A 25,421-nucleotide genomic window follows, 5' to 3' on the forward strand; every position below is an offset into this window, starting at 1 on the left:
TAAATAAATAGGTATATTGTGCTCAAATTTTGTGCAGATAAAACTTTCAACTTCGTTTTCAAGATAGTTTCTTCGACTTCACCAATAGATATGTCTAGTCCAGACGATTCATTTTATTGCCTTTATGAGTACCATTTTCAAGATATGCACTTCACCAATAGGTATATTTTTTCCGGATATCCCAGTCGCCCTTTGTGAGTACGTCCTCTGACAATCCGCTCTTGAGATTTGAGGAATTATAACCGATCACGGTAAGGGGTCGAGGAGGAGGAGTATATGGTTGGTAGACATTAATTATATAAATAAATTAATTAATTCCTTTCATTGAGATCTTTCATTAGAGTACATGAACACTAAAGCCAGTGTCTCTCCCTCCCGTCTTCCTCAATTTTGATAAGGGGTGAGACAAAGGTTGGTTCCTTTCATAAGAGTGCCATGAAAGAAATCCACTTTTTAATTAGTCCAGGCTAAATAGCTCCAAAATAATTTATTTTCAAAAACGGCGAAACCGGGTTTTTCAAGCAGGTGAAATGATTAGAAATTGGGAAAAAATAATTAAAACAGCTGAATTTTTCCGCGGGTGAAATCCCGGGGGTTGAAAAGGGGTGGAAGGTGGTGTGGCAAATTGTGGCAAAACTATTAATTTTAGACGAAAATGTTCAATGTAAAAGTTATAGAGATTAAAAAAATGAACAACTTTTGTATCTGAACTATTTTCACATAACCCCCAATTTTCCTAGAAAAACCGGAAAAACTGTTTTCTTCGTTTTTTATTCTTATTTTTGCGAAAAAAAGTCGTAGGGGTTTGTAATTTTGAGAAAACATAGCTTGTTTTATGATAAAAAAGGAGATAATTTTTTGGGCCCGTAAAGTTGAAGGATTTCTAAGATCTCACGATTTCTGAAAAAGAAACCACTTTTTCAAGAGGGGATGAAAAATCTATTTTTTTTATCGTTTTGAGGTGCGCGGGGTAGCAAAATTTTCGGAAGAACTTACATTTTAATAATCAAAAATAAAAAATATTATTCCAATAGAAAAATTTTAAGAAAAGCGGCAAAAACTGGGGACCAGTTTTGACATAGATAGGTAGATAGCTTTTTTTTCAACTAAATTAACGTATTGGATCCGCCCTAATAAAAAATTCTTGATATCTGTCTTCTCTCCTCCTCTTTAATGTTGCTAAAATATTTTCTTTTGTTTCATAGTGCCCAACTGCCTTAATTAAAACATCTTTATTATTTCTTTTTTCTGCATTTTTACCTCAATAAAAGCAATTCGAAGTAAAATCGAATTCTTTTGCTTCCTGAACAATTTGTTTTTGTTCCCTAACTCTTCTTGAGCCGGTAAAACTAACGTTCTTATTGCACATTTTGCAAGTTTATCAACAGGCCCAACGGAATTGCATCAGCTATAAAACAGGCAGGAAAAAGAGTCAGTGAACAAAAACAAATTGTTCAGGAATCAGGAAGCAAGATAATTCGATGATTTTATTTCGAACTTTTATTGCGGTAAAAATGCAGAAAAAAGAAATAATAAATATGTTTTAACTAAAACAGTTGAGCATAAGATAACAAAAGAGAATATTTAAGCAAACATGATAAAGAAGCAAGAAGACATTTTTCGAAAAAATCCAACACGTTGATTTATCATGTCAAAAACCGTGTATATCTTAAAACTGTTTTTCTAGTTTTTGACGATTTTCTCGAATTTTTGCTATAGGAATAATATTTGTTTATTTTTGTTTATTAAAATACGAGTTAAAATATAAGTCTTCCCGAAAATTTTGCTACCCCGCGCACCTCTGTACGATGAAAAAAATAGATTTTTCATCCTCTTGAAACTTTTTTTCGCAAAAATAAGATTTTTCCGGTTTTTCTAGAAAAATTGGACGTTATACGTGTAAATAGTGCAGATACAAAAGTTGTTCATTTGTTTATTCTCTATAAGTTTTATATTGAACATTTTCGCCTAAAATTAATATAGTTTTGCCACAAATTGCAAAATACCAGTTTCCACCCCTTTCAACCCCCGTGCAGATTTCATCCGCGGAAAAATTCAGCTGTTTTAATTATTTTTCCCCAATTTCTAATCATTTCACCAGCATGAAAAACCGGGTTGAATCGGTAACTAATTTTTTTTGTAAAAAAATATTATATAACGTCTGGACTAAATTTGAATTAACGTGAATTAATTTGAATTAATGTGGAATAATCTGAATTAGTGTGAATTCATTTGAATTAACGTGAATTATTCTGAATTGAGGGGAATTAATTTGAATTTGTTTGCATTTATTTATCACTTCCAGGAAACACTATAACGCGCTGCGACAGAGCTCACGAGCGATTTTTTAAACAATTGCGTAGTGCCGCGAAAAAGTCTGTCAGCTCATAAATTACCGGGGGCGTTTGCATGTTCGACTCATTACCGCACCTTTAAGAGGGCGTTAAAGAATTAATTTTTTTGGTCAGTTTTTGCAGTGAATATTTCATCTTAAGTGACGAAAACCGTATAGTTGGGTTCTGAATTTTCAATTTTGGAAGCCTTTTCAAACCTTTTCCAGAGTGTTAATCGTACTTTACACAATATACAGTGTTCGAGACCCAGTCCCCCCAGCAAAACTGTCTGGGTCAGGTCATTTTGGCAGCTTTCTTTGCCATTTTCAGATCTTTCTGAACTCTTGTAAATCTCTCTCTAGTTATGGACACGACCTACAAAGCTCTTGAAGATTTAAAAATGGGCCTAAAGTCTCTTGGAAGCATTTACACGGTTTCCACACTATTAGAAAACAAAGAAAGACGTAAAGGCTTTAGACAAGTCAAAGCGTTTTCTGCACAGTCTACATTGGTAAAAAGTTTCCTTGGGTATCTAGAATATTTCCAAGTTTTATAATATTTTTTTCCAGTGCATAACTTTTCACAACTTTTAATGTGCCTTGGCTAGAGCGACTTCCACAGCAGAACTCTCAACTTTAAAACCATGATTACAGTAACTGAACGAACATTTGAAAAATAATCTTTAATGAACGAACAAGGAACTACATATTTGAACTTATCAAAACAAGACTATAACTAATTGTACAAATTCCATACGAATGGAAAATTCATCACATTTCAAATTTGTGTCATGTTAAAGACATAGCAAATATATCACATTGAAGAAGTATCTACTCAAAACATAAACTTTAAAGTACAAATGGAACAAATTATATCTTAAAAACTAAAACGAGAAGTAACAAAAGTAATGCCTGTAATAAATACATATCTCACTGGTTATACAAATTCCATAAAGAGATTAAGCCCTCTCCTCCCGATGCACACATAAGCCTACAATCCCATTCAGGTACAATTTTTGGTGAAAATATGACATCGGTTATTGCATTTTTATGCTGACGTAAAACAACAAGTGGCCTTAGACTTCTCCAAGAAAACAATCTTAAACGGCCGTCCCACCCTCCACAAGCGAGTATTTTACGATCTTGCCTTAATTTTACAACACTACAACCTTCACTCGATAATAATATCTCACACTTTAATTTTATCTTAAAGTCTTTGTCAATAGTAAAAACTTGGAGCAAGTTTGAAGAGTTCCCACAGACCCCCTTCCCCGTTACAGAATCAAATGCAATTGACATTATGTGCTCTTTGAATAGTGCACGTACTTTCTGCTCCCCAGTTAGAAAATTCCATAAAATAAGATCACCAGTCTCGTAACCTGCTAAAACATACACAGCAGCTCCAATTTCCACTTTCTCTAAGGCCATGGTGTACCCCAATTTCTCTGAAGGAGAAGCGAGTAAAGGGGTATACATTCTGATCTTTTCAAAGGTTTGTAGATTAATCGCTTCCACCTGACTATTTACTTGTGGAACAATTAGAGTATTATTGATAACGATGCTACGGCAATAGGCACCGTCGGACATATACTCTTTCAACAATGTACAGTTTGCCGTCATTTCCATATGCCATAATTTAATGGCGCCCGACTTTTCTTGACTAATTAGATACGGCGGTACATAATGAATTGCTTGAATGGAAGCCCCGAGTTTTTCTTTACGTGTGGACCTATTTGTCTGCAAATGCAACCTTTACTTCATTAACCAGAGCAATAAATGTTATACCTTCAAATCCCATAAGTAAATGTAACCTTCTTCATTGGCGGCTAATAAATGAGATGTACTGAACCCGTCGAATACAAACTCTATATTATGAATGAGCCCCATGTCACTTCGAAGTATAAATAAGGGGTCTGGTGGTAAGAGAGCCATAATTTATCAATAAATAAGATCTGGAATTACAACGAAACTAAAAGTTTGGAAACGAAAAGTTTGGCTATGGACGAAAAAAACCGTTAACGGTAGTGGTTCATATACCATCGACGGACGGTAAGATAAAGTGTAGGAGAGTCAGTAGCGTAACACGGGCGTCGGTACAAGCCCGGCTCCCGTCACCCAAAGATGACATTTGTTTTTGTTTGTAGAACATGATTTGCTGTGATAAATAACAAATTACTAAAGTAAAATGTTTATTTTTGCGTAATCGTTTTTAATTATACGAAAAGTCGCAGAATGCGGGTTTGAACTGTTGACAGTCGGTCAGTCGCGAAGCTCCTCAACAAAAACTGGACAGTGCCACATCCACACCAAAGTGATTTGCCAACCGTTTACACAGATACAAAAGGTGCGTTCGATTATCCGTTTTAGGAGTGAGCAGAGCGGACGGTGCAAGAGGTCACGTGATCAGTGACCACTGGATCGAATTAACTGTACAATAAACCAACGATATGCAGCGGATGGAGCTTAACCATAACCTCCAAATTTTGTACATTTTGGCTGGCCAAGTACTACATCAATGGCAATGTGTAGAAATATTCATTGTAGGCGCAAATGATGTCCAAATTATCTTTATGATATAAAAGGCAAACAAAAACAGTCAATCAGAGTAGATACAAATGCTAATTTTTAAGTTAAAATAAGCATGACCACGTGATCCCGTCTATTGCGCTCCGTCATGGGATGGAGTGCTTGCAGTTAAAGCTGGATAGTACATACAGAACGGAGTAGAGTTGCCTATTGTCAATCGCCAAATATGACCATTTATAATATTAATTTGTGATTGATGGCAGAAACGGAAGCTATCTTTTCGCGCTTTTGCGGAAAACTTTTAAATTGTTTTTCCAAGATAACTTATAGTATATAAATGAAGTTGGCACAATTTCCAAATTAGAGATAAGTTCGTAAACTTAATATCTTAGGTAATAACGCCAGGAAAATTTATTTCCTTTTTTTTCCAAAATATGGCACCCATCGGCCCTCGAGGTTACCCTTAAAAAAAATTATTTTAAAACATTTTAGTAAACCCCGGTGTGTTAGTCTAGCTAAAGCATTCACCTTTCACAGGAATATTGGATCCCTTCTTCATCTTCACTCAGAATTCAGATATCGTGGAACGAAATCAAGCGTTTTCGAGTAACGAAACAGGTGTACTGTCCAGCCTTAACATCTTTCACTCTGTTTTGTAATAAAAATACGATACGGAGTTAATCTTTTTCTGGTGCACCAATAAACGAACGCTTTAGAGCAAAAAGAGTGATCAGCAGAACGTATAAACGAACGCACCTAAAGGAGTAGGTTGTAGGTATCAAAGGACCCCACAAATTATTAAATTTAGGTGAAGTTTGATCCTGTTGTAACTCTTCTCTCATGATAATGCGAACAGAAAAATCCGATACAACTGAATGCCGAACGATCCTCGAGATCTTCACACATACATCACTTTTACAATACACCTTAAGGGGTTGATTCTGTCCCACCAGCGTGGCTTGTAAACACTTTTGAATCGGCATTATAGTTTGCATGCGCAAAACAAATTTTTTGATCGGTATCAGTTTTCCTTTTATTCGAGGTGCCTATATACAAAATTTCATTTAAATATCTTAACAAATAAAAAAAACCCGACTGCTCATGTCCAAAACAAATTTTTTGATTCGACATTAGTTTTACTTTTATTCGAGGTGCCTACATACAAAATTTCCATTAAATATCTTAACAAAAAAAAATTGGAATTGGGCAAATATAAAAGTTGTAATGCGCATGCGCAATATTTTTTGCATGTGCATAGTTGCCTGAAGTTTAAGAAATATTTACTAACACAGAAAACCGAAAATTCATATGTTCTTTGTAAGAATCATAAGAGAAACCCGTTTGGAGGTTTGGGCAGTTTTTGGGCGGTAACTTTTTGGCCCGTTAGTCTACGCAGCCAAAAACAATAGCGACCTTTCATATATCCCGAAGAACATGTGTATCAATTTGCAAAGCAATCGGACGTTTCTACCCAAAGTTATCGTGCACACGGACAGACAGACAGCAATACAAAATTATAAACGACGTTAATAAACGAAAAAAAAGAACGAGTTGTATTTTAACAGCATTTTTTTCGAATGGTGATCTATTGTTAATTTTGTTCCAATGTCTATGTGCGCGTCAAATTTTGTAACATCAGATTACAATAAGATCTTAATCTCATCTCCACGTTAATTTTTTTTACCTGTAATCACTAACAAACGTTACACATAATAACACAGATGGCGGAAGCTCTGCTAAGAAGCCTCAACTTTTGTGCGAACTATTTAATTTTATTTTTGGAATTTTCCAAATTATTTGTTGTTTGTAAATGAATTTCTGGGACTACACCTATACCTTTTCCAATAATACAAACCTATTAACATCTTCACTTTCTCATCTGTAATTAGGCTCTGCTGTTAGATGGGAAATAAAATATATATTATTATCTACCAAACTACAGCAGCAACATGGATAGTCAACAGCACTAAAGATTCTCATCGGCTGTCATTTGAATTAATATCTTGCGATTCCGCATCCGTTGTCAATTTTTGTTATTTTCGTATAATTTATTAAGAAGTAGACATAGGGATTTGTGTGTAATGTTTTTCCTTATGTCTACAAAATGCTTCTGAAGGGCACCTAATTTTATACATCCAAAATAACTTTTTAAACCATAAACATGTGGCTTAATTAGTTTGAATATTGTTACAGAACATAAATCTCCTTATGCTCCTGTGACTGGCACTATACCAATTGATATCAACTTTTTCTACAGTTGAATACTAACATCGCAACCCAAAGCAACAATATTCAAATTAATGTGACAACCAGATCTTTATTTGTTTTAAGGTTAGTTTGGTAGCATAAAATTAGGCGCCCTTCAGGCGGATTTTGTAATTTAAAAGTAGACATAGGGCACTGTATAAGCATATAATTATTCATTTTGTAAATGTTTGTTTTCTTTTTTGTCTTCTATGAAGGGTAAAGAATAAAGACCATTATTGTTAGTATCCCATGCTTTCAGTGATATCATCATAGAATAAAGCGACCAAATATGAAGGCAATATTGTATTGATCTCGGCTAGGTTGAGCGTTAAAAGTTAACTTGCCCTACTTTATCTTTGGTATTCCATACTTCTATGCTTAATCCACTTTCTACTACACATAAATACAAAATGTTGTTGCGTTTCGTACAAGGATAGCTAAGACTGGGGAAACACTGCGTATTGGAAGAAATATAAACTTTAAAATTACACAATTGAAAACGCACTTATTATTAGCAGACATTTAGTAAAACATGAAATAGGCCGGCAAACATGATTTTGCTTTACAGAATAAACACAGAACACAATTTACAATAACTCTATTTTAAAATATACACGAAAATCGGCAAAGGACTACTCCTTTATATCATCATATAGCATTCTTACACAATAAATTAACATTTAACGTGGACCATTAGATAATCCTTTCAAGTTATTCCTGTACTGATATGTACGTAATAACATAAATTACTTAAAAGTACGTAAGTAGTATGTTCATCATTTAGTTGCAACCGAAAATTGATTATTGCAAATATATATTGAATATCTAAATATGTTATATGCGAATAGCGAATTTAATTAAATTTCGAAGCGGACCACTAACTATCGTTTTCTGTATCTAAAAATTCGACATGCGTAAATGGAAAATGACCAATTTTGCCGTTTAATTCCCCTTCCCACTGCCCATTTATATTCGTCTTAGTAACCCTTATGATATCCCCTACTTCTAATTTTAGTGCCGTTTTATCGTAAGCATTTGGAACCCTAACTTGTTTCACCCTGGCCATGGCTGGTAGTTTTCGCTGAAAATAAAAGTCAATTAACACAGGTATATATAATGGTACACTATTTCATTTACCTGCATTTGATTTCGTTTCATCGCCGCTTCAGCTTGTTGCGTCATTGTTGGGACGGGACCACCTGATCCCGGTCTATTCATATCAACAAACTGTTGACTATCTTCGTACTGAAAATTACATGTATCAACATTGTGCTATTAGAAATGTCAATTTTAATTTTTTTTGCTTTTCATATGTTCAGAGATGAACAACATGATGTATTTAATGGGTTACAGCAATGCACTCAGTATACAGGTTCAGTATTTCAGAAGGGTTTGGAATGTAGGCAGACCCTAAACTGTTATGTATGTATAATGTTAAATTCATTGTTTCATACTAACAAATACTTTAACATTGAACCTATAACAGTACGACTCTTTGCGGTACAGGCGTACAAAACATTTGGCCCAGCGATATCAAAATAGTAAATGCTATAATTGAGTAAATCTTAAAAATCCACCTACCTCAAAATAAAAAATTTTAACCTAAAAAGCAGAAAGTGGCCTCAATAGATACAGGGTTTGAACAATTTACCAAAGTAAATAAAAAAATATATGATTTGGAAACGGCGACCTTGTTGTCTGTATTGGGTGATGGCTTTGCAGTTTTAAAAATTATTTTGGTCAACAAAATTAAAAAATTTACCGCTTCATATTAAACGTGAACGAAAGTATGTATGGAGATAAGAACGATATAAATGGTACGAGTTGGGAATAAAACGCACGTTTGCCTTAATCGTCCACACCATTCCATACACTGCGCATGTCTGAAGCATTTTTGTGTTTACTTTTCAAAAAAATTAAAAAAAATCTCAAATCTACAAATAACCTAATGTCGAACTCCCCTGAATTGGGGGAAAAAATTTTCCATGCAAAAAAATTGAACCCAGGGATACCTTACCTTGTGACTGAACTGAGTTCGTTGAGGGGAAGAGTCAAATCTTTCGCATGTGCACAGTTAAGTAGAAAATCGCGAGCGCGACCGTGTTGCCAGTTCTAATAACCGTTGCGATGGTGAGGTAGAGGGGCTTTAGAATGTATGCAGGCATGTGTAGAAAAACACGCGAGCTCACAGGTTCCACTAGGTCCTGTTTTCGGATTTTTCCGCTGGCAAATACAAATAGCCAAGGAAACAGAAAAGCTGAGATTTGCAGTTTGACTTCGACAATTTCATTTGCGACAATTTTATCGTATACCTCATTCCGAGACGCACTGTGCTATTTATCAGCGGCATGCGGTAAAAATTTAAAGACAATTAATTAGTGCAATTTGCTCACAGTAAAACCCAATTAATAAACGAGGAGAATTGGATTTTTATTCCTGTGGCTACACAAGATTCTCGATCAATGCTTTCGAAAATCTGATACAATTCTCAATTAATACGAACAACATCACACTGAAATTTTCATTCAACAAGAAGTCGATATTACCAGGGCGGTATAAAAAGTTCAGCTGTATCGTCACGAAGTGATCCATTCTCAATATGTTGAAGTTTCCTTTTCCAAGGGAGGAACGCCAGTCTCATTAACAGCTGTAAGTTACTTTAAATTTTTGATTTCTACAAAGTATTGGTTGATTATTTTTAGGAATCTGTATAGGTATCTTGTTTAACATAATCATAATATTCCTAAAGGAACCGACTTCCAATTGCATGAATCAGATTTGTATCAAATTAATTGATAATAAGGGAGAGAAAAGTTCCCTGTAGGTTTCTTCTAAGCGTAAAAAGTGTACAAGCTTAGGGGAAAGATTAATGCTGACACCATACATGGGACACCCTGTATATAAAATTTTTAAGTGCAAGTAAAACATACTAATCGTCGGGTTCAAGGATTTTTCTAGGAACTAGAATTTAAAATCAATTTCTTCCTATTGTGAAGGCACTGTATATTGAGAGGTAGTGATTTAATAAGGCATAAAATTAATAAACAAATGGAGGCGTGTTAGGAAATACGCTCCAACCTCGTTGATTTTGTTTTGGTATTGCGCATATTTTGGCACAAAATGTAGGTATACAGGGTGCTCCAAAAAGCATGGCAGAAAAAGATATATTTTCCTTAAATAGAAATACCCGTATTAATCCACTAAACGCTAGAGGTGGAAAGTTGACAAAGCAATATGTTAAGAGACATAAATTTTAGGTAATTTTCTCCTCTTTATTCTATAACAAAACCACTCTTTGCGTAAATAGCTTGCTTTGCAAGTTATAAGTTGGAAATGGTTTTTTGATGATTTGTCATATTTGCAGGAAAATTGTTTGTTGAATAACTTCAGATTTGTGTTCAGCACACCAAAAAACATAAAAAAAAACCCTAACAACAATTAGACCAGAACTTTCCACTTCCAGTCCTTCTCATGTACCATTTGACAAAACTATATACATATTTTCGGATTCTCCAGAAAATTTTAGACATGTTTCATTTAACTATCCTAAGTATACCTATCTTCAACTTCCTAAATAAACCTGTATAAACTGTACTTACCATATCATTTCCTGTAGTAGCATTACTATAACCTTTTTAAATACTTTTAAACTTATCACTAAAAACACATTATTCAGACTGCCCAAAAGTAAAACCAAAAAATTGTGATCTTTTCCATATTATAGGAATGTATACCCAAGGAAAAATTAAATTATACACACATAATAATATATCTGATACATTTGGTCACGAAGACATCAATTCTGTAATATTATGGGTCCCCTTTTAATCCATAGCAAATATTTTACGAATATTATTCTGCAAAGAGAAGTGCTTTGGACATTCATAATACAATGCATTTCCATTTGCAAGTTGTGACTCAAGCAAAAAAAAGGAATTTAGAATTGATCTCACAAATCAAGTTTGATGTATGTAGGATGCCTAACCATACAGTTAACATATTCGAGAAGGGTGAGCCATTACCTTTTGAACATATGGTACAGGTATTGATCCTTTAATACCGTGATTATTCTTAGCCGTCCACCATTGCTCTTCATCCTTGGAAATAATAGTTAAAATTTCACCTTTTTTGAATGGTAGATCATCTTGATCCTGTAATAATATAAAATTGGACTGTCTAAAACGTAAGCAGCACCGTACCTGTCCCTCAAAATCATACTTCGCAATAACACGTTCAGTTTTTCTAGGCGCGGGACGTATAAGCGGCGTTGTATCTAAATAATGCAACTTATAAAATTGTAATAACGTAGGTAAATCGTTAAATATTTGATCTCCGATTCGGTATCGTATTAATTGATCGTTCTGTTGCATTTTATTTATGATATAGTGACTAACTTTACTGTCCTCCCTAAAAAGTGTCCAAACACAGTTGCCTAAATGTTATAGTCGAGACGGTTTACCTGACACACAGCACATAATCACCTACACTTGTCGAACTATCCCTGACAAGAAAAACCCCACCTTCTTTCTCTGCTAATAACAAATCTGTCGCATCTTGCCTACTCATCGATCCAAAGTACCAACTGAAACATACCGTTCGTTAGCGAACGCTTTCACATTCAATTGCTAATACCTCGACTTATCTTCAGGATCAAATGTGCAGGCCATCCTAGTTTACACAACAGTATTATAACCTATAAATGTAAATGCACTTATACTGGAGAATGATATAAGAACAGCTGCATTTTCATCGTAGATCGTGCACTGCATGCGTACATTATGTAATACCATTGTCTTGAGTTACATGACAAAATAAATCTGTAAAGAAAATAAATAGTCTTCAGAGTTTAGGGTTTATTACTTACCTACATTTTATTTATAGACCCAAAAAGTTACTTTTAAGTGAGTTATCCTTTAACGATTTAAAAATGGTGGCCTTTGATGATCCGTTAAGACATCTTAATTTCATAATAACTTTATAATTGTCGTTTAAAATAATAACTTTGTTGAAATAATTATTAAAATTGAGGGTTTATTAAATACAGGAAAAATGGCTGCATTTAGTGAAGCCCACTAAAATTCTAAGAACGTTGGTAACACTGCACTTTACTATCGAAGCGTACACCCACAGACGATATTTGAAATCACATCAGTGGCTAACGTGGATATTTTGATTCGCCATGTATATATTTTTCAAATACATAATCTACGATTGGTTATAAAAGTTAAATATTTATTTATTTTTGTTATATCATGTTGAAATAGTATTAGGTGTAACATTGTAGAATACAAAAATAAGTATACGAAGTGTAACATTTAAATCTCGAAATTTAGGCAACGGCCGGTTAAACCGAAAGCATAATATACAATACTATGCCGAAAGTGATATTTCGAGTATTCAATTCGTTTTTACTCATAATATAACCCAACAAAGTTTAATAATCATATCCTTAATTCTACCAAAGATACAGGGGCGGGCGAGTCTATAGTTTGGTTTCAAGCCGTACATTTCTAAAAAATGCATGAAAGATGTAGCGGTAGAAAATTTAAATTAATGCCGTCGGAATGGTGTTTAAAAATTACGCTGTACCAGTTTTGACCACAACGACAAAACACCCAACTTCCAATTCTGACCGCAACCCCCAATACTGCACTTATCTGATTATTTGTACAATTTTTGGATTTTTCGACTTCTGCAATTTTAGAAAGTTCTTTAGATTATTGGATTTCTTCTTCTAATTCTTCATTTCGGATCTTTCATATGCTTTGATTTCTTAGAATCTTTTATTTAATCTTCAATTCTTTTCTGCGGATTCTTCACATTATATCAGGTCTTTCAGATTATTAAGATGTTTTGGTTTGTTTCATTTCAGATGATTCTCCTAATCCTGTCAAATTGTTCAGATTCTTTAGATTAGAGTGCGTAAGATCCTTCCGATCGTAGACACTGTGATGTACCCCAAAGTCGACCCTTGCTAACAAAAGCGGAAAAAAAACCACTGTTGGAACACGCTCGTACAAACCTCACACTCAAAACTGGTTGGATTCCCTACGTTGTGAAAGACCAGGTTGCACACACTCGTACCCCAGCTTATTATCGGAAAGGTGGAACACCAATAACACACTTATTGAATTTGAAAAACAAAAGAAAGTTATTGAATAAATTTATCAAAAATATAAATTGTATCAAAATGGAGAAAGAGTTCCTACAAATTTAGAAAGAAGGAATTTAAATAAGCCAAAGAAATGTGATGTTTCCATTGAACTCATCGGACAAAAGAACCGAGAACCGAAACATTGTTCACAGAGGGTAAGTATAGAGGGAAATCTGGAGCAACAGAGGTAACTGCGGAAAACGCTAATCACATCTACAATATACAAAAATTAACAAATCCGAGGAAGTAACTCGTGAATTTGAATAATTTAAATCTGAAGTTATAATTTAATACGCATTTGATAAGCCAAATAATGGCCAGCTCAAATAGAGTTCACAGCGACTTCACTCCTTTTCCATTTGTGAAACATATAATTCCGACTCTTACATAAGGTACATGAAATACATGGTTAATGAGCCGGACCTTCTCCAGTCCAGAAGGTATACTATATTCCCAGATGAAAGCACTTTTAACAATTGTATGAACTGAACAAATTCAAAATCAGCAATGCCTTATGAAGACACTATTTCCTTCATATACAGATGAAAATTGTTGAAAAAATTGCTGATAATGATAACATTGTTTCGAGGCTAACGTATTTCTAGCTGATGTCGTTTTGAAAAGAAAAAAAAAGGGCTGTAACTTTTGACCTACTCGTCCGATTTTCAAAAATCGGGTCGATTTGGATTCAACAGATCAAAATCTAATAGAATAGGTAGGCGAAGATCCGATCACTACGTCAAAAGTTATGGATAAAATAACGATCTTACAAAGCAAAAAGAAAGGGCTATGGGGATCTGCTAGACCAATCAGGTGGACACCGACACCAACCCACGAATAGTCGAGGAATCAGAAAATCCGGCCATTTTCAGGTGTCTCAACAGAATAGACGGACGGGCGGACAAAGTGGCCACTATAGCGCATTTTTATTTATTTGGATGCGCTACGAATTGCACAATTTTTGTTTTTTATTTTCATAGGAAGTGTAAAAATCAAGGAGATAAAATACCTCGTTGGTATAACCCTAGATCCTTCACTGAACAGTATAACCTCAGAGTAAGAAATAAAGATCTTACTCTAAGGCATATGTCTAAGGGTATTGGGTATAACCGTTGAGGGAATTCCTATTTAATTACTCAATGGTATAACCGTTGAGTGAAGGAATTACTCAATGGTATAACTAAATATCTCTCTGACATCTGTCGTAATTAAAAGCAATTGAGTGTTTCCACTTTTACTCATAAATGTAGAACACGTAATAGTATTGCAATACTTTCCAATGATATCGCCCATATATGTATATTATACATATATGATATCGCCACACGCTTGGCTCTCTAAGATACAAATCTGGTAATAATATAATTTCCTGATTTAAGTCGCGTCAGAAAGCATCCGGTTCATTTGATTAACGTTAGATGTCGCGCGGAGGAAATTAAGTAAGATGGGCATCAAGGAAAAAAATGGCAAAAGCGAAAGGAGGAACTACCGAAAGATTAAAGAAATTGAAAACATATTTGAGAAGTAAGGCAAAGAGAAGAGAAGTAATATGTTTTGATTAGATGGTCTTGGCCCGAAGTTAAATTTATATTTTTGATTATTCGTTTAATTAAATTTGAAGTTATCGAATTGCTTGATATGTGTATGGACTTGTTGTATGTAAAGTAACGCTTTTCTACGTAAAGAGACCCGAGAATCCTGTACCAAATTGATCTCGAATCTCAAATGTAGGCTTTAACGAGGGACAAGTTACAAGTGCCAGGGGTGGGCTCTGCTAATAAAACTCTTCGATTTAGAATCTATGTGCGATGTGAGTTGGGATTCACTAATTTCCACATGTGAATTTGCCACCCAAGGCCATGAAATTTTTCACGTTGCTTTTAACAGAAGTGTTTTCATACACCAAAGTTGAGTTACCTGGTGTACAGGTCGTTACCTGATTGTACTCTAACCACAGATTTAAACACTCTAAATCTGTGCTCTAACTACTTCTTCGTTTTGCAACTTGCTTTTAACCTGTATCTGCTATGATGTTTTGTGTATATGAAGTATGATTTATATTTATAATGCTTTATTATCAATATTAATGCATTTAATTGTTGATTGGAGATTATTGACTATTTAAATAACTAATTTAAATGCAAAGACTTTCTTAAATTACAAATTATGGGCTATCATAGTGTTTTATTTTGCGTTCCTTCCCTACCGTAGTTCAGGTCATGGCGCTGTTGACAACTAACGCTTTTTATAAATCTGAACGGGGCTCCTGCTAAAGCAAAATTATTCGCTACTATAGAGGAAATACAATTTTCCTCTATGATTCTACCAATCGGCTTGTAGAATCCAAAATTGTTATGATTGAACGACAACATCAAAAGTGATGTGAAAGAGCATAACATTTGGATTTTATTTGTGTAGAAATCGGTTTTTTGCTTGAAACATTTGATGTATGGTTATGGCTATTTTGGCTTTGGGGCCAGGGACCCTATACCTGGAACTTCTATGGTGAACTATTCAAAATGAAGTTCATGGTCATTTGAGAGGATTTTGAATTTTGATTCATGCAATGGAATTAGAAACTGAAATCACAACTCAATTTCTTTGTAATCGAATTAAAGCCTTTTTGTAATACATACCTAGGTATTCAAAAGACCTTTGATATGAATCACAGAGATTTACTGACAAAATCGAACAGCTAAGGACTGGAAAGCAATCAAAGTCTTATGGAAGTAATAACATTTGGATTCTATTTTTGTTTTAAAGAGCACAAAACTGATATGATATACCTAATTGTTTTTTTTCATTTTATATATTAGAAATAATACTTTTTGGCAAACGGTTCTTCTCAGAGGCGCATCACAAATTAAACATGAACTAATTTGAATTACGCAATTAAAAAAATGTACCTAAATGTTAAAAACTTCCATGTCGCTTCTTTCATTTCCTTAATTCTGAACTTCAGGTAGGTAATTAACAACACATATAAGCGTGGTTTATTATTTATTATGAAAGGTATTCGCAAGACGTCATTGTGATTATAAGCGAGACAGGATTAGGTATTCTGCAAACGATTATTATTATCAGTAGACATAAACAGTATACTTCCTTCATTAGTTTTACCATTAGGTACGTTCCTGTTTATTCCACACCCAGTTCGGATAAATAAACCAGAATACGAAGCAGCACCAAAGTTTTGGAAACAAAAATTAACATAATACGTAGGTCTTCCTGAGTTAAGGTCTTACGAATAACCAAAAATCTGTACATGTCATCTAACATATCCTGTACTTGGTCCTAAAATATATCAAGTACTTACATTAATTATCTGACATTATTGCCGTTTAAAATCTTACCAAGCACTTGGAGATTGAAGACATTTTGCTGCACGTGTGTTTAGTCAACCGCACGTAAGTAGGTACAAATAAACAATTGCTGAGTGCTACCGGTAGGCAAATGCAGAATTATCAATTATTACTTGGCGTAAAACAGTTGACCGTTTCATTTCAAATGTAGTTCTCCCAATGCCGGACCGGCGCAATAACCATAGTAATTAAAAACTTAACGACGTACTGCGGTGTTAAAAGCATTTGATGTCGATCCTGTCAGAATTGGACATGGCTTCACAAGGTTTTTTGGAAATGAATGAAACCTAATCCAACTTACTGAAAAAATATACGGTATATATGGAATTGGGCTTATGAGTTATACAAAGGCTTTAAGCTTAAACCTTTTTTTAAAGAATGATGGCCCTTTGAATGAATTGAAGCAGCACAACAAAATTTAGGTATACCGCGCATAATTTTAGTTTGCCTAATGAGAAAGACGTTACGAATAGTTCGTATTTCTTTATTTAAAGGGAATGTGGGTCATTATCAAATATGCAAAATTATTGCTTTTAGGTAGATTGATAAGATATATAAGTGATGCAATTTTGCAGAAGTTTTCTTTGTTTACAATTTCATTATCTTTAGAGTTTATTTAATGTTATTGTTCAATGAACAGGCGTGTTAAAAGTGGAAAAATAGTCAAAAACAGTTAGAAAAAGTTGAAGTAGAAGTTAATGATAACGTTTTGGTTATAATGGCGGTTACAGAAAAATTGAGAGGACGTTATGGGACGCTTTGATTCTCCGTTTTGACAGCAATTGACATGTGGTTGTGACTAAACGAATATTCCCGTACATCCAGGGAATTTTGTAACCTAGAGAATATTCAATATCGAAAAATCAAGGAACATATTGTAGTGTACATACTTAACCCCCAGGTTCTACACTAACTTCACACTACAAGAACATGGAAACAAAGTCAACGCGGCAACGTTTAAAAATGGCCACCCGAATGACTGTTCATTCCAAAACTAAACAAGATCTCGCTTAAATTTGAAAAGTGGCACGTGATAAAACATCTAAGGCAGGGCCCCCTTACGTTAGTTGTAAACAACGCTGTGACCTGAATCACAGTAGGGAAGGAACGTAAAATAAAACACTCAAATTGTGAAAAGTTTCTTGTCGGTCCCTTGTAATATCTTTGATGGTGAGCATCCGAATACGGACACATATAGTATATATTTCAATAGGACCTTTTTTCTTACTACCGTCCAATAAATAATTGTACAATATCTAACGTATTTCTAATTGACGAACTGACATATATCTTTCGGATATTCGCATACGCTTAAAAATATTATTCAGATGTAAGAATACACGAACAAGTTCCTTAAATTCTCTTGCTACCTAAACGTTAAATATCATTGGGATTTTTTATCAGTTATAATTTTAGGAATTAGTAAATTAGGTTGCTATTAGCTGTGAATAAGGAATTTAACTATTCAACGACATACTGTAAATTATATAGTCAGAAGTTGACATTCGTAATTCCATCCAGAACCCCGTACGTACTGTAACTGTAATGATATTGATTTTAAGTGTGACATTTGTAGAAGTAAATGTCCGTCATGGTCGAAGTGCACTGATAATTGCTTGTCGAGTTGGTTAATTAAAATTCGACTTCAATTGCCGCATCAAGGGACAGGCAAATAATTGTGCAGTGTTTGTTTTGAAAAAGATTTTGCGTCAGTATTTGTATGATTTATTCATATCCGTACAGAATAATTGTTTGATATGCAGAAAAAATTGTGATGGAGTAGATGTACCTATACCCTATACTGTATAATACGATTTTTGTGCAATATCCTCGCTTACATTCTTTTAGTTTATGTACAGAAATATTTTCTTCAATTGGAAGGTGAAAACTTGGTAGGGTAGGTATGCAAAAATAACCCTATCGCAGAACGGCCTATCAGCCACAACTCTATAGTGTGCTGAAGTTGTGGAGGGTGAAGGATGTTGGCGGTTTGACAAGACTTTTAACTATTATTACTTCTTTGCCGGTTTGTGACGATTTTTTGACGATTTTGTGTTAGAGGACGAACCTGAGGACCACTCTCCGGCTTTGGAACCGTGTTGCGAGGAGAGTTGAGGTTTTCGTGTAGTAGTCCACCAATGATTTGATTGACAGAGGAAGTTTTAAATCACGCTAATTTGAGCTCCTTGCCCTTGAAATTGGAAAGTAAACAAAAATAGACAGCATAAGATAAGCAGGCACCACAATTCACTTTTTGTGCGCATGTACTCATTTTCAATGGTAAATTCGTCTTCCGACGGATAGCGTAAATCTTGCAATCGCGTGAAAACCAAGTCACCTACATTTAAGAAGTATAGCAGTATTTATTATTATTGTCATTAAATAAAGGGTTAAGGGATAAAGCAGTGACCACATTAGTAGGTACGACTCTAGTAGGGACAGGACCTTGGGTTAAACAATTTAAATCAGGCGGGATGTAAACGCGGGGGTTGGTTTTCCAATTTCATTTAATATAAGTATCGTCACATTTTTGATATTCTTATTGTTAACTACAATTCAGTGGTCAAGCAGGAGTGTTTTTAAGTGAAAAGATAAAAGGTCGACTTTCCTGGAAGGCAATTGCAATCAAGATTAATAATCATGAGCTAGCGGTCGGCATATATACGAGTAAGTGTCGTCAAGTTAGGCATTTGTAACAACCTGGTCTTTTCATACCTGCATAACAGCTTTCAGGGGTTAATTAGGTACGTTGGTCGACTACAAAATAATTTTGTTGATGAAACAGATAAAATGTACCTTAAACTTTTGCTTGCGCGTATCATTTCGTACATTTCACCTCAATTGTGGGGTTGATTATTTGACAATGTTTCCCTGTTTCCCGTGTTATAGGTATATGTGCATTAATTTATAGATGACGTAGGTACATACTTTTTTAATTCTAATTTATTTACATGCACATCAATTTAAAAAGTAGATTTCTTTTCCATGGGGTAAGTCTGCCAACAATTAACTCACTTGATACTATTCAGTTCGTAATTGATTTTCCTTTCAAAAAGAATCCTTTACAAATGATGACTTGAATACCAGAAGGCTTCGGTTCACACTTCCAAAAGAAATAGAAGATATCATTTTATATATAAATTGTGGAAGGTGATAAGTTACAAATTGCTATAAATTCCGGCATGCTTTTATATTCTTAATCAATCTCGCAGCGAAAATTCAATGTTATTACTAAAATGACAGTTGAATCCGGATCCTTTCCGCACGTTTTATTATTTGTATGGTCTCTAGGGCGACATTTGCAACAACTTGCGGTCCGGTTCGTTCGATTTTAAGGGCTCGCAATCACTTTTAGGGGTATTTTTAGATACAAACTTACTCTCCGTTTACATTATTTTTTTTAAATAAAGGACATAAATTGGTTACAATAAAAGGGTTTCGTTTTGACTTCGTCTACAGAGTAGTATGATGTTAAGCACTTTTGCAAAGTAGTCTTTATATACATCTAAAGGATGGTAGTATTACATGTTAAAATCCGGGATAATCCCCTTCCCGTCTTGGGGTATCACAATAATACCTATAATTGCTGCGTTCGAGTATTATCCCACATGAATACACACTGGCTCATGTAATAGTGTTTACAGTGATTGGAAACATGTTCAGCACCCGTAACAGATTCTAAAACTTGATGATAGAGATTTTTCTTTTCATTCTCATTGTGTTACATTAAAACTCTACAGAGCGCTATTCACTCAGCTCCATCCCTTTAATGATAACGTAACAACGACGTAGGTATAATTACGTGAAACCCTCTTTATTTCTACTTATATACCTACTTAGTTGTGTCTCTACTATAAAAATGTACTTCTCCAATAAGAAATTACAAATGCAGAGTGTCTAATTATATTTCGTCGATTCCAGAGGTACAACTACTTTGCTCACTGGATCCTGATTATATTCATATTTAAATTTGGGGTTAGTTAATATTTAGCATGAAATGATAAACTCTATGGAATCGGTTGCATAATAAAATAAAAATGGAAATTGTTTCATAGCGCTTAAAAACAATACAGTAACGATACCTCTGATTAATCTTTTCCAAAATTGCGCCGATTCACATTCAAATGGTCTAGATTCTGGTTCGTATCTAATCGTGGTATATGAAATACAGGAATACAGCAATGAGGCGCAATGGCAAGATGTAGTTTGCCTTACGTCCGCCCAGATTGAAAAGATCTCCTTATTGGATTTATACGGAGTCAGCTTCCCTGATGTCAAGGTGTACCTTTGTCGTCGATAATGGTTTAACTACTTGAAGATAAAAGTGCATTAACTCCTTCACGTTCGAAGCTTGCAATGCACTCATTGAATATTTTTTTTAGTAGCACGATTGTAAATTGCCGTCGCTCAAGTTTGCGAAAAACACTTAAACCTCCATGGTGTTTTCACGAACTTTAATTACGTCGTTTATTTATACTTTTATAACAGTCTTCAAATGAATTTATTTATAACAGTAAAATATTATTTATCACTTTATAACATAAGCGCGTCGAAATTGGAACTGAACCCATGTGCGCTGGAATTTGCTTATATATGAAATGCAGCGCTTTTAGAAAATTACAGAACTTTCTGGAAAGTTGGAGATTACCGCCGGTGACTTTCAATGGCGCGTCCATGGTGGCGGAGGGCGACTGGCTGTCTGTTTGGGACATTGCCCCGCTGTTGCGTCTGTTGCAACACGGAAGACGGTTGTAGCGAGGATATAGTCCTAGGCGCCTTGCTTTATAACGCGATCCTGATGGCGGTACTTGCACGACGACCCCCTCGTACATCTTCCATTCTTGATGAAAAACAATCCATTGTCTTACGAAACGGTTGCCGCGTGCCTCTGGGGTTAAAGCAACAAACCAATATTTCCAACCCGGTTCCCTGTAATACCACTTCCAGCATTTTGCGCACAATGCGCCAGTCCAACTTATATCAAGGTCACATCCGATCTTTGGAATTGCCAACTTGGTAACGCCAAAAAATCTTCGTAATCAGGGTTATCACACGACCGGTCTTTTGTTACCAGACAATAAAGAAATCATCCCTGTTCCTATGGAAACAACCGATTGAAGCGTTAAGCGCCCAAACCGGAACTTGAATTCTACGGTAATACCTCGGGCCATCTTGACACCCTTGGCTTCGTAGTGAGCCAAATCGTATTCCGCTGGTGCTTCAAACAAATTTTTAGATTCCTCACGGACAACAGCAAAGTGTGCCCTTTGCGTTTCAGAGTAATGTACTATAAATTCCGCGAAAGTGGATTGTCGTGGTCTCGCTTGCATCACATTCGCTGCTTCCTTTTCCTCGGGCTCATTTTGTCCCGCATATGGAGTCAACCGATTTATGTGCAGTACCAGTTCCACTGGTTTTCCCACATTATACTGCCTCATTGGCGCTTTCTTTTTTCCTACTGGTCCGTTGCTTGTGACCAGGGGTGGATGGGGAACCATAAACCGGTCCGTGAAATATACCTGACTATCGGTCCACTAAGCGGGTGGGGGATTTATGCTTTTTCTAACACTGATTGTTGATAATTGTTCCCCAACAACATAAACGCTTCTAGATTATTGTTACACAATCTGTTCCTCAATCGGAATTACCTATACATTTCAGAATTGCGAAAGAATAAGAATAAATTAATTAATGTGTAAGTCTTAAAATGGATTAATTTATAACAGCTAGTAATTATAAGCGCGAACTTCGGCATTGAAATTGGAACTGATTGAAACGCAATTCGATTTGCTTGTATAGCAAACCGTTTTTTCTGGAAGGCTCCCGAGTATTCTAGAATGTTCTCTAACAAACACGTCGTATTTCCCGGAAAGATTGCGTCACATCTGTCTTCGCTCTTTATCGCCGATTCTTCTTCTTTCATGGCGCCTCAGAATTTCTGGAATATTCGGTATAATGTTTCTTGATATAAATTCTACTGGTAATCGAAATATAACAGCATCTAAAACAGTTTAGACAACTACCACAAACGGCATTTTTAGAGAAATCATCTACATTTTGTTTTTTATCTGCATCGTTCGGAAGCAATGCGGTTGACGGTTGACAATTTTTATACATTTGTTTTTCAAGAAATCCCAATTGTGGTTGCCTCCGACAGGATCTTAAAATTTCTTTTCGTAATCGAACAGGTTTGGCATTTTTTCCCAACGTTTTTCCAGTAGATTATTAGGCAATACTTCATTTTTAATATCAGGGAAATTTTGTGAATTTAAAAAGGAAAGATCTATACAGAAATCTGTATACTTTGTGAAAATCTACCTTTAATCGATTCAATGGTTCTGAACATAGAAATTCTCAATTTTCTTCCAATTTACTCATTTAAATATCTTTATCGGTTATTTCATTTTCAGCGCATCTTTGCAAATTTGTGTCAAAGGTAGCTTTTAATCTCACTTGAGCCGGCTGGCTAGCTGCATGGCAGCAAATGTGGGTCTGTAAAAAAACGCTTGGAGGAAGACAAGGAGTGCTACCGGCGTCGTGTAACTAAAAAGTTACTACATGATGCGGTTGGCGACATCTGGGAGCCATCCCGAAGCGTGTTGTATTAACGTGGTGATTTTTCCTTCTTCTTCTACAGTTTTGGTCCGAATGTGCGCACCTAAAAGATCCTTAAGTGCTCGAATCGCGGTCTCCCTTTCTCGTGTCGCCAATAGAAGCTGGAGCTATGAGAAGTGCCCCTAAAGTTGAATACTATTTTGTGGAAGGTTTTTAGCAAAATACACCAAAATACGAATTGCGGGTGAACGGGACGTCGGAGGTGAGTACCGACAAAGGGAATGTGGTAGCCTTCAACAAGATCTTATTGATGGACACGAAGACTTTGATAATTTTTTATTTCCACCGTCACCTTCGAATATTAATTAAATTAATTTCTTGCAAGTGGCGGCATAGCCTGGCTCTATCTCTTTTTTGTGTTTTCATTTGAGTGATCCTGCCAGCCACAAAGCGCTCATGGATCCTGCCGGCCCACCGGGAAACTTCCCGGTATCCCGCCGGCCCCATCCACCCCTGCTTGTGGCACAAACTGCACATTTTCTGCACCATTCCTTCACATCTTGTTTGCAATTCACCCAGTAGAATCGTTCTCGTACCTTAATCACTATTTTTGTCACCCCTAGCTGTCCTCCCGATATACCATCGTGTATCTGTTGTATTTCAGACTTTCTGCTCTCTGGGACCGCTAAGAGTCCCACTGAGCCCAATACGCCTTTAAAGGTGAACCATATTGAGTTCCTTTTTCCCAGGTTCGCCTTCTCTCTACCATTTTCCAGTTTATAACAGTATCACTGTCACTTCCCTCCTCTGTTGCCCCAATGACAGTAACCGGAGAATGGTATAGGAAACACTCATTGTCCGTCAACCCAACCAAAACGGAGCTAGTTCTAGAAAAAGAAAGAGCTTCGAACTCCCTTGCTATTCCAAGAACACCTCCCATTTTCAGAGTCAGTGAAATATTTAGGAATCACACTTGACAAAAAATTGAATTGGAGTTCAAAGTCGAAAAAGCAAATAGGCCAAAGTCGCCGCGCAATTGGGAGACTTTAGGGACCATCCCCGAAGGCTGTCTTGTGGCTGTACGCTGCCGCAATAGACCTGTGCTCTGCTATGGAGCATTTGTCTGGTGGTCTAGAATCAGGCTCTCTAAAACCGTGCAAAGACGTGTCTGCCTTGCTTGTACGGGCGGGATGCGAATAACTCCCACAGCCTCTATGGAGGCCCTTCTGGGTCCGCCCCCACTAACTCTCCACGTGAGAGAGCAAGCTACTTTGGCATTCTTGCGTCTCAAAAATAAGGAGTTGTTGCAGCAATGTCACCTTTTAACATAGCATCAGTTAATATTAGACGTGACCTAAAATTTTCACGGCTTTCCGTAAAACAAAATTTCGTTGATCATACCTCAGTGTGAAAGCTGCAGTTTAAGGTATAACGTTTTACAATATATGGTTCATAACGGTTATAAGGTTATATTATATAACAGTTATAATTATAAGGTTATGTTATATAACAGTTACTACACTATGTTATGTAGCTGTTACTCTACAATTATGGCGCGATGTAGTTTTGTTATATAATGTTACAATGTTATATATACTTAATCCTATATATTGTTACAGTATTGCTTTCAGTGGGTATTACAAATTCCATCAAGTTGCTTGTAACACTCCAGGTATATTACTTACGAAAGTAACAGCGTTATATGACATTCACATAGAAATAATGTAGGTAGGTACTTGTGTTGCTGGGATCCAAGTGCACTGTACTTAGAGGGGCTAAATGCTCCACAACAACCCACATAGCAGACTTATATACTGACTACTGGATATACGATGAATATTCCTGTAATATGCAAAGATGCTCAATAGGATATTCTATGTATATTGTATACATTCAGAATGGATGTTCTATAGAGATTCCTCTAACATTCGGGAAGTTTACTAGGATCTATACCTACATAAATAAATTCTTTTCACTGAGTGAAGCTTTTTGTTTATTAAGTCTTCTAGAGTAGGTATACAATGGAAAATGTGCTTAAGAAATTATTATTGTTTTATTTAACACGGAAGTCTTGAGTCATCTTGATCGTGTTCTTGTTCAACACTATAATAGCGCGAGTTTATACCAAATAGGTTGGTAACATTACATACCTGCCATTCTTGTCCTTATATTAATTCCCATCCAGTCTTTACATCTCACTAACACATATTTGCGACGTTAGGTCATGCACACACGAAATAAAAGT

At 35.6% G+C, this 25,421-nt stretch overlaps 2 protein-coding genes and 1 long non-coding RNA gene across 4 annotated transcripts; all 3 read right to left on the reverse strand.

Moving 5' to 3' along the window:
* Window positions 1-3,239: 3,239 nt before the first annotated feature.
* LOC116166174 (guanine nucleotide-binding protein subunit beta-like protein 1) lies at window positions 3,240-4,361 on the reverse strand. Its single transcript, XM_031481035.1, has 2 exons — window positions 4,118-4,361; window positions 3,240-4,069 (listed from the first exon to the last, which is right to left on the reverse strand). The coding sequence occupies exons 1-2, from the start codon at window positions 4,262-4,264 to the stop codon at window positions 3,263-3,265; spliced, it is 954 nt and encodes a 317-aa protein (XP_031336895.1). The 5' UTR covers window positions 4,265-4,361; the 3' UTR covers window positions 3,240-3,262.
* Window positions 4,362-7,687: 3,326 nt separating this feature from the next.
* LOC116165982 (adapter molecule Crk) lies at window positions 7,688-12,170 on the reverse strand. 2 transcript variants are annotated; one of them, XM_031480777.1, is made up of 7 exons: window positions 11,974-12,170; window positions 11,738-11,922; window positions 11,565-11,687; window positions 11,305-11,512; window positions 11,128-11,256; window positions 8,243-8,350; window positions 7,688-8,186 (listed from the first exon to the last, which is right to left on the reverse strand). In XM_031480777.1, the coding sequence occupies exons 2-7, from the start codon at window positions 11,770-11,772 to the stop codon at window positions 7,983-7,985; spliced, it is 807 nt and encodes a 268-aa protein (XP_031336637.1). In that variant the 5' UTR covers window positions 11,773-11,922; window positions 11,974-12,170; the 3' UTR covers window positions 7,688-7,982. The 2 variants fall into 2 exon arrangements, with proteins under 2 accessions (XP_031336637.1, XP_031336638.1); XM_031480778.1 differs by having other exon boundaries at window positions 11,970-12,170.
* A 4,077-nt stretch (window positions 12,171-16,247) lies between these two features.
* LOC116165454 lies at window positions 16,248-16,883 on the reverse strand. Its single transcript, XR_004144152.1, has 3 exons — window positions 16,613-16,883; window positions 16,380-16,553; window positions 16,248-16,320 (listed from the first exon to the last, which is right to left on the reverse strand). It is a non-coding gene; the product is annotated as an uncharacterized LOC116165454 (long non-coding RNA).
* Between the last annotated feature and the right edge of the window lie 8,538 nt (window positions 16,884-25,421).

This window comes from Photinus pyralis, unplaced genomic scaffold (genome assembly GCF_008802855.1).
Source record: "Photinus pyralis isolate 1611_PpyrPB1 unplaced genomic scaffold, Ppyr1.3 Ppyr1.4_LG3a, whole genome shotgun sequence".
Lineage (NCBI taxonomy): Eukaryota > Metazoa > Arthropoda > Insecta > Coleoptera > Lampyridae > Photinus > Photinus pyralis.

Excerpts from the sequence above, each read along its gene's own strand:
- LOC116166174 (XM_031481035.1), bottom strand. The coding sequence starts at position 4,264 with ATGGCTCTCTTACCACCAGACCCCTTATTTATACTTCGAAGTGACATG. Across the intron at positions 4,070-4,117 it reads TTTACTTATGGGATTTGAAG|ACAAATAGGTCCACACGTAA; the intron begins GTATAACATTTA and ends TTGCATTTGCAG.
- LOC116165982 (XM_031480777.1), bottom strand. The coding sequence starts at position 11,772 with ATGGCCTGCACATTTGATCCTGAAGATAAGTCGAG. Across the intron at positions 11,257-11,304 it reads AGTATGATTTTGAGGGACAG|GATCAAGATGATCTACCATT; the intron begins GTACGGTGCTGC and ends ATATTATTACAG. Across the intron at positions 8,187-8,242 it reads TGAAACGAAATCAAATGCAG|CGAAAACTACCAGCCATGGC; the intron begins GTAAATGAAATA and ends TTTTATTTTCAG.